This window comes from Aedes albopictus, chromosome 1 (genome assembly GCF_035046485.1).
Source record: "Aedes albopictus strain Foshan chromosome 1, AalbF5, whole genome shotgun sequence".
In the NCBI taxonomy this organism is placed as follows: Eukaryota; Metazoa; Arthropoda; class Insecta; order Diptera; family Culicidae; genus Aedes; species Aedes albopictus.
The window spans coordinates 105,351,320-105,360,548 of record NC_085136.1 but is presented as its reverse complement, the minus strand read 5'-3'; the positions used below and the strand labels follow the sequence as shown (position 1 = coordinate 105,360,548).

Genomic DNA, 9,229 nt, shown 5'->3' with positions numbered 1-9,229 from the left:
TGCCTGATACAGCAATTGCTTGGCTGCGTCACAGTGATTCAGGATCAGCTGCGTTACTTGTACTATAAATTGTCAGCTCTTGTCAGCTTGTCAGCTCTTCTGAAGGCCGTCACTTTGAGGCTCCCGTTGAAAGATTGCTGTTTGCGAATTTCCCGGAACAAGTCATGAACTTGGGAGGTTTTGTACAGCTTTATATTTACCTTATGCCTTCACCTTTACATCGCCTACAAAGTTTGCCCCTGTTATGGCCTTTTTAAGATGAAGAAGTCTAAAATTTTACTTTACGCCACCTATCGGTAAAATCACCAACTAATTGGTCGCCAGAATATTCTTGTCCTTCTGATCAAGTTTGCCGAAGACGACACCTTGCTATCTGCTTTGGTTTCCAAGATAGAGAAGTCTAAAATTTTACTTTATAACTAGCGCCACCTAGACATGAAATCACCAGCTGATTGGTGAATCACCAGAACACAGACAAACAGACGTAACACTTGCGAAATTTCCATCGACCACGCATTTAACGATCATTTTAAATTTTCATAGTTGTGGCTTTCACAACCAGAGGCACGCGCATCGTTTTTCTATGCGTTTGACGTTTCACACTAGCGCCTTCTGTTGACGATATTGCACAACACAGTGAAACGTGCAACTTTTCCACCAGGTGATGGTAGTGTGAACTGGGCGATGGATTTCCATGAAAATCGTGCAAGGTGTTACGTCTGTTTGTCTGTGAACAGAATATTCTTGTTCATCTAAACAACTTTGCCGAAGCCGACACATTTCTATCTGTTTTGATTTTTAAGATGGAGAAGTCTAAAATTTTACTTTATAACTAGCGCCACCTATTGGTAAAATCATCAACTAATTGGTGAATCACCAGAATATTCTTGTCGTTCTGATCAAGTTTGCCGAAGACGACACATTTCTATCTGGTTTTTAAGATGGAGAAGTCTAAAATTTTCTACAGTTAGCCTAGTGGCTATGGATCGCCAATCCGGAGACGGAGGGTTCGATTCCCGTTCCAGTCGGGAAAATTTTCTCGATTCCCTGGGCATAGTGTATCATTGTACTTGCCTCACAATACACAAATCCATGCAATGGCAGGCACAGGAAGCCCTTCAATCAATAACTGTGGGAATGCTCAAAGAACACTAAGTTGAAGAGAGGCAGGCCAAGTTCCAGTGGGGAACGTAGAGCCATAGAGAAGAAGAGAAGAAGTCTAAAATTTTACTTTATAACTTACCTATCGGTGAAACGTCACCTATCGGTAAAATCACCAACTAATTGGTTGCCAGAATATTCTTGTCCTTCTGATCAAGTTTGCCGAAGACGACATATTTCTATCTGCTTTGGTTTCCAAGATAGAGAAGTCTAAAATTTTACTTTATAACTAGCGCCACCTAGCCGTGAAATCACCAACTTATTGGTGAATCACCAGAATATTCTTGTTCTTCTCAACAAGTTTGCCGAAGACGACACATTTCTATCAGCTTTGGTTTTTAAGATGGAGAAGTCTAAAATTTTACTTTATAACTAGCGCCACCTATCGGTAAAATCACCAACTAATTGGTCGACAGAATATTCTTGTCCTTCTGATCAAGTTTGCTGAAGACAACACATTTCTATCTGCTTTGGTTTCCAATATAGAGAAGTTCAAAATTTTACTTTATAACTAGCGCCACCTATCGGCGAAATCTCCAACTTATTGGTCGCCAGAATATTCTTGTCCTTCTGAACAACTTTGTTGAAGACGACACATTTCTATCTGCTTTCGATCCCGAGACAGAGCAGCTGAAACTTTACTTGTGAACTAGCAACACCCCTAGTTAATGGACGGTATTATGTAGATCGATGAGTGTTGCCATCTGCAGTCATAATCCCAAATAGTGAATGGCCACATATGATAGCCCTTGGTCAGTACTCAAACTTCAGCCACTTCACTAAGGCTGAAACGATGATCTGTCTCCCTGCAATGATGAATCATATTAAGAGGCTATCAGTCTAAATCTTAATTTATTACTTTATTTCTACCGGTGTGCAACAACCAGTAACATAACCTGTGGGTAATAGTATCTCAAACTATCTTCTGATGATCACATCATCGGATCTGATGTGTCTACATCCGATGGTGTCTTGAGAACAACTGTTGCTAAATCAGCATTCTTGGATGTAATACCAGAGGATGGTGGCTCCAAAGAGGATGATCTGTTTGCGAAACCCAGCTGCAGAAACTCTTTGCTGCAGCCTGGACTGTAGCTGTCTTCCAGACATTTTTGAAACACTGCCCCGAATATGTCACAAAACTCCTGATTGCCTCGCTTTCCAGGGACATCCCAGCGACGCGTTCCAGGTAATCAAACCCATCCAAGCTCTTGACTGATGAAACTGTGAGAGGTGTGAGCCACGTTTGAGACACGTCCAAATTTTTCAGGTCCGGATTTTCTCCCACCTTCCTGAGTAGCGCAGCGTGTTGTTTTGTCACTCACTTCGACAATAAGGGAATCGCTCAAGCTGATAGTCTAGCTGTTCTTCTCTACATGGGGCTGCCATTCTTACTTTCTCGGTTTCCCTCCACTTTTCCTTTTCATCCGCTGGCTTTCAACGGCACCACCGTTGAGATAACCATGTGCAACATGAGCTGGTTGTGACCGGGTGACCCTGACCCTGACTCTGACCCCTGACCTGAAACGGTGGATGAGCGAATGTCGGCATAGCCTTCCGTCCCAAAAAAAAAACCGTAGCGAGACCTTAAAGTGCGTTCCCAAACCGTATCAAGCACCAGCAGAGGACTGGTGGAGGTGTGGTACAGACCTTGCACGGGCAATAAACCGCAATAAAAGATCGGTTATATTAGCAGACGGAATAACATCAGCAAGAACCTTGAGTAAGGTGTGTTGAACTCCGTAAGTCAGTGGCTCTGGCCGAGAAAAAATACGACCTTCTGGCCGCAAAGTGAAGTGTGGTTGATGCGCCCATAGAAGAGAGGTCCACCCACACGGACAGCTTCTTACATGCTGCAAGCGATAGCGCATCAAACTATGAAATTCACTGGAGTCATAGGGAAAAGGGCTAACCAACACACGACTCGAATTGCAGGACCGAAACCTGTCAGAGAGGCGTGACCTGTTGGGAGCAGGAAGCATCTGGCAGAGGTAGATGGACTGTCGAGAATGAATGGGACGACAAGCGCAAGTAAACAGGTTCTTATATCTATATCGATTACAAGGTGCAAGTTAACCAAGAACCAAGAAGCGAAACACAAGAAGACCATGAGTCAACATGAGTCAAGGGAAGGGCAATAGGAAAAAGGAAGATATTGAGAAAGAAAGCGATAGGAGTGACAAGCTGGTTTCCAATGCCGAGGTGTTGAGAGCCATGAGAGGCGAAAAACGACTGTTGCCGCTAAGCGTGGATGTGGAATGTATCCGACGCACCAGGACACAAGAGAAGGCACATCCTACAAGGCACTAGGCCAAAAGGGGTCTGGATGAGAAGGTGCAAGTGAGAACCTTGACGACGGAGGCGACTCTTTAGTGAAAAAAGCCTGGACGAGATCCCCGACACAGAGGAGCTCGCAGCCGCACTCAAGCAGAAGTACTAGATAGATGCATCAAGTGCATCGTTCCGTCTGTGTAAAGGTCCAACAGGAACACAGACCGCCACGATCTAGCTCCCAGTAGAGAAAGTGAACAAGGCGACTGCAATTGGCCAGATCAGAGCTAGCTGATCGGTGTACCCGCTAAGCATCTACGAGCCACAAGAAGCGTGCCTCAAGTGCTTCGAGCAAGGACACAGTCGCGGGCGTGTGAAGGCCCCGACAGGAAAAAAAAAACTACAGGAAGTGCGGAGTAGAAGGCCACATCGCCAGGGAGTGCAACTCGGCACTAAAATGCCTGATTCGGACGGCGAACAAGAGTCACACGACGGGCGGGCCTAAATGTCCAGGCACGCGAGGAGGTCAAACCAACCGATGATTATGCAGGTTACGCATCTTAACCTCAACCACTGTGAAGCCGCACAACAGTTGCCTTGACAGTCAGTCTCGGAGTCAAGTACAGACATCGCCCTACTATCGGACCAATACCGCATCCCTTTCGATAACGGGCACTGGGTAGCGGATAAGGCCGAGCTAGCGGTGATCCGTACGACCGGTCGTTTTCCGGCTCAGGAAATAATGTCCACGTCGCACAAGGGCTTTGCAATAGCGAAGATCAACGGGGTGTACTACTGCAGTTGTTATACCTCTCCCAGGTAGCCGGTAGACGAGTTCTCGGCTATGCTGGATTCGCTAACAAGCGAAATAGTGGGATTGAGTCCCGTGGTCATCGGTGAAGACTTCAACGCCTGGGCGATTGAGTGGAGTAGCCGCTTGACTAATACGTAGATATCTTGCTAGACTGAATGTAGTTGTCGCGACCAAAAACCTATAGTAGAAACGGTGCAGAATCGTTGTGATGTGATCTTCTGGAACCCGGGTCTAAACCCTAGCTCAGACTGGATGGTCAACAATGGGTATACATACTGTGACTATTTGGCAATTGGATACAGGGTGGAACACGGAGGAAGACGGCCACAGCCGAAGGTCTGCGATAGCCATCGAGATGGCTGACCTCGCGCTTCGACAAACTGGCATTTGCGAAGAGATTGCTCATCTAGCTGAACTCTAGCGACGATCTAGCTGGAACTTTAAGCCGTGTATGCGACGCCGCAATGCCAAGACGATCCCTACCCAGGAATGAACGCAAACCAGTATACTGGAGGAGTCCAGAAATCGCAGAACTCCGCACATCCTGCCTTGAAGCAAGGAGGAGGATTCAAAGAACTCGCCACATTGCCTTCGTGACAAACGAAGAACCATCACACGATATTAAAGTAGCTCAAGGAGAACAGGGCACCGGGTATAGATGGTATTCCAACAGTTGGCAATCGAGACTCCCCTGACAAGTTCAGAACGGCTGTACATGTGCCTGAGCAGAGGCGAATTTCCGTAGAGGTGGAAAAGATAAATATTGGTTTTACTGCCCAAACACGGGAAGCAACGTCCGCGTATGGACCAATCTATTTACTGTACACCGCCAGGAAGCTATTATTGGAGCCAATCATTCTGTCGAGGCTGACGGTCCACACCAAGGGGCCAGATGACTCTGGGTTCCCAGAAAACCAGTTCGGCTTTCGAATGAGCAGATCGACGGTAGACGGTATTAGGTCAGTGACCTGACGGGATAGTGCTCCAAAAGAAGCAATAAGAAATCCACTACTCCAGGTCGTCGCGCTAGACGTAAAGAACTGCGTTCAATAGCTAGGCTGCCATGGAGAGTGCCATGCTAGGTGATGGAGCCCCGGATAACCTATGCCGGATACTGGAGAGCTACTTCCAGAACAGGGTGTTGATCTAAAATACCAAGGAAGGAAAGAGGAGTTACAACATCAACACGGGGGTTCCTCAGGGGTCAATCTTGGGTTCGGTACTATGGAAGGTGGCGTATGACGGCGGATTGAGGCTCACACTATCACCGGATGTAAAGCTTGTTGGCTTTGCCGACGTCATTACCCTCGGGATATACAGCGAATGGAAAGATGAAGTGAAGTTGACAGCAGCGCATGGGATTGGCACAGTGGAGGACTGGATGACACTCGCACACCATAAAACGGAGGTGGTGGTGGCGGTGAACAGTCGCAAGTCTGACCAGCAGGCAGTGGTCACCACACAGGCGGGTGGACGATCAACTCTCCATGAGCTCACTCATGCAAGTGGAGGTCACGATCGATGTCAAGCTGAACTTCGGCAGCCACGTGGACTATGCCTGCAGAAGGGCACGTATTATCGAAAGGATGTGTACGAGGAGGATACGTGGGATTCGTCCATGATCCCTTGATTCGTACTTGACTTGTAGAGAAAAATGTGGCATGACGAACAGGAACTTGAGGTGGCCCCTCCTTTTCAATCCTATGGGACATACGCGAAGGTAAGAGAATGAGGTTTTAGTAAATCGAATCCCACCTAACTTAAGGATCCATCTCTTGGGTATGTGATAAGCAGTTTCAACCGTAGCCCTTCCCGTGGCTTCCATCAGAGCCTCCTCAGCCGTTTCAGCCTTAGGCCTGAACGCGTTCTGCTTGCGTTTGTCAGCTCTTATGGCAGATTTGAAATTCGCCACTAGCTGACTAATCTTCTTGTGCATGATGTGTCTGTCTTTAACAATTCCATACAGTAAGTTCACCTTTTTCCTTACCCTTAGCTTACCTTACCCAAGCAAGACTTTTGAGCAGTGCTTCTGTTTGAGGTCGGCGTGAACACTGGCTGGTTCAGAAACTGTAACTCCTATTGGTTTCCTAATAAAGCTACTGCCTACAAGTGGAAAAACTTGTAATTAGAAGGCACGAAATGTTGCTAATTGACAAATTGAGAGATGAAATTTGTGAGAAAAAAAAACGCATTCAGGTGGGATTCGAACCCACGACTCCGTATTCGCTAGACCGGCGCTTTAACCAACTAAGCCACAGAACAAGTAATAATTCTGGATAATAAAAAAACCTAACTGACTCCGAAGCCACACCGTGAACACTCCTATTTCACAAACTGCTACTGCTTTACTCCGTATAATGCCGATTCGTAATTTTGAGCGAAAAGAACACATATCTGTTGACAGTATCTGTACAATTGTTAACCTTCTCCAAAACCAAGTGAATCTTTTTTCAACAACAATTTAAGATGGATTAAATCCAATGTCTTTCTTCACTCTTCCTCTAATCCCCACAGGCAAAAAGAGTCTCATGAAGTGGAAAGGTGCCGTGCTGATATCCGATGAAGACGAAACTCCCTGCAGCAACGTACATTCCTCTTCGAGCCTGGACCTCGACGATGGCACTTCACCTTCCCTTTCGGGCGAAACTGGCACCGGTACAGTCCCAAGCGATACTCCGGACTCTAGCGTGGCAGCCACGCTGGGCACTAGCACAACAACACCGACCACCGAACGGGAACTGGACTTCAACGGGGGAGGAGTGGACAGTGAAGGAAATAAGGTTCGGATCATGGAACTATGGGATGAACTGGGTGATTATATTTAAGGTTTTTTTTTTCTTTCGATTGATAGATTTTCACTGTCGAACTGAATAAAGGATGGAGTAGCAGACTTGGGTTCAGCTTACAACAGGAGCCAGAAACGAAAAGGACTGTAGTTAGTGCGATCTACAGCGAAAGCGTAGCCGCCAAGGACGGTAGACTGCGAGTCGGTGATCAACTCTTGATGGTAAGTTCAAAAAATTTCGTAAAATCTGGATTTGGTTATCAACCTGGGATTCCTTTCGCAGGTCAACGAGGAATCCGTTGAGTCGATGTCTACGACCCAGATCATCAAATTGCTACGGATCATTCGGGGGTCGATATGCCTTCGGCTGATACGCCGAACCGGCTCATACATCGCCGTCCCTGAACAACCGGAGGGTGAACAAGAACAGGAGCTCGATCTGCCCCCACCACCTGAGGAGCTGATCATGACTCCGCCAGATACTTCCGAAGACCTGGATGTGCAAGTACCTTTACCCACTACTGCGGACTAGTAGCAGTCATCCACCTTCCTTCCGAAAGAATGAACTTTGTGCCGTCTTGACTTTTGTTCCCGCCCGGTTCCACCACCACCCATGTCGCATCTGACTTTCATCTCAGGATAAGACTTTATCTCTCATCTAGCAAGTAATGTACGACTTATTCTGAATTTAAATGATTGAACGAAACTTCCAAAACCGCAGACGAAATCCGGATCCACAGCGGCATCCTGGATGACTGTGTGACGATAGCAACTATTCGAGCTAGAACACTGTGCAATCATTTGGTTAACAGGACTATTTCTAAGTGTATAAGGAAAAAGAAGTCAACTAAATTGTAAGCGCGTAATTGGACGTTGAGAACTGTTACGTAATTGATGGGACGAATTCCGATTCGCATTCAAGTTTTGTCCGATCAAGCATGTACCACAGTCTAAACCAAAAGAATTCCCCTTTTTCTGTTATTAAAAAAAAAGTTTATCTAAAATGAACAACAAGTACATATACAAAGGAAAGAAAATGCATTTGTTGATTTAGAAACAGAAAATTTCCCGATAATAAATCTAGATCGATTTTACCAAAACCATACCAAAAAGAAACTTAGATAAATTAAAACTGTTACTAAGGTACGCGTTGACTTTTGAATAAACAAAAAAACGAGATGAACATTTTATTAGCCGAAATTGTAGCAAATAGGCGTTAGTCATTCGAATTGAAAATTCAAAACCCCTTGTCTGCGCAAAGCCTGCAAAGAGTCTAAAATAAAATATCAAATATTTATACGAAACAGAGGAGCAACTGTCTGAAACCTAGCGTGTGATGGTATCACTTCCTATCTCCATAAGTTTCCTAATTGGCTGTAGCATCACACAGTAATGCACATGCAGAATGCATGTAATTAAGGATCCCTTATGAAATGTGCAAACATGCAGAGCAGCAAACGAGAAAGTCTCATTTAGTGCAAACTTTATTCATTCTTTGCTTGCTGCTGGCAGCAAGGGATGATCACTATCATCCACCAGCATCAGCCCGTAGAAGAAGGTGTTGCCACTGCTGCCATCAGCACAAAATTTCTCCAATGAAGATGAAAAAGTCAACGAACACAAACGTTGTTGGGGTGGAATGCATATTCGCCGCATCTTCTCTGAGGTAAGTAGTCCCTCTGAACCTTAAAGAATGCAAATTTTGCAACAAGAGGATAAAAGCGTTGCAAGTTCACCCACCAGCCACCACACATACCTAGTAGAGGGATTTTCACCGTCGAAGCGGTAGCGGTTGCATCAGAAATGATAATGTGGTTCCTTGCAACGGTAGGTACATATGTAGGGATTTGCAATATAATTAGCATATATACGAGAGTATGATAGATAACATGTTGCTGGTGTATTGGAGAAAATGCTGTAATAATTTACATAATAATCGGTTCAAAGACTCGAAACATTGAATTATCAATACCACAGCTTGAAACATTCTGCTGATGTTCGTGAAACAAGCAACTTAACAGAGCTTAAAAGTATCTCAAGGTTGTCGTACTTCGATCAACGTCCGTTGTATTCGTCTAGCCGCATGATAAATTCTATAACATCTACAGCATGCAATGAAGGGGGTTTTGCTGCCTGGTGTTCAATATTGTCCTAGAATTTACCATACTGTGTCCCCAAAAGGTTTCCATCGAACTCAT

At 45.3% G+C, this 9,229-nt stretch overlaps 1 protein-coding gene across 2 annotated transcripts in view; it reads left to right on the top strand.

The window, feature by feature from the left end:
- LOC109397657 (uncharacterized) overlaps positions 1-8,340 on the top strand; it is a 386,176-nt gene extending 377,836 nt beyond the window's left edge. For both annotated transcript variants that reach the window (XM_062845147.1, XM_029880381.2), the window contains 3 exons: positions 6,761-7,026; positions 7,098-7,253; positions 7,315-8,340. In XM_062845147.1, the coding sequence (XP_062701131.1) occupies positions 6,761-7,026; positions 7,098-7,253; positions 7,315-7,563 (671 nt within the window). In that variant the 3' untranslated portion in view covers positions 7,564-8,340. The remainder of the gene's footprint in view (positions 1-6,760; positions 7,027-7,097; positions 7,254-7,314) is intronic.
- Positions 8,341-9,229: the final 889 nt, after the last annotated feature.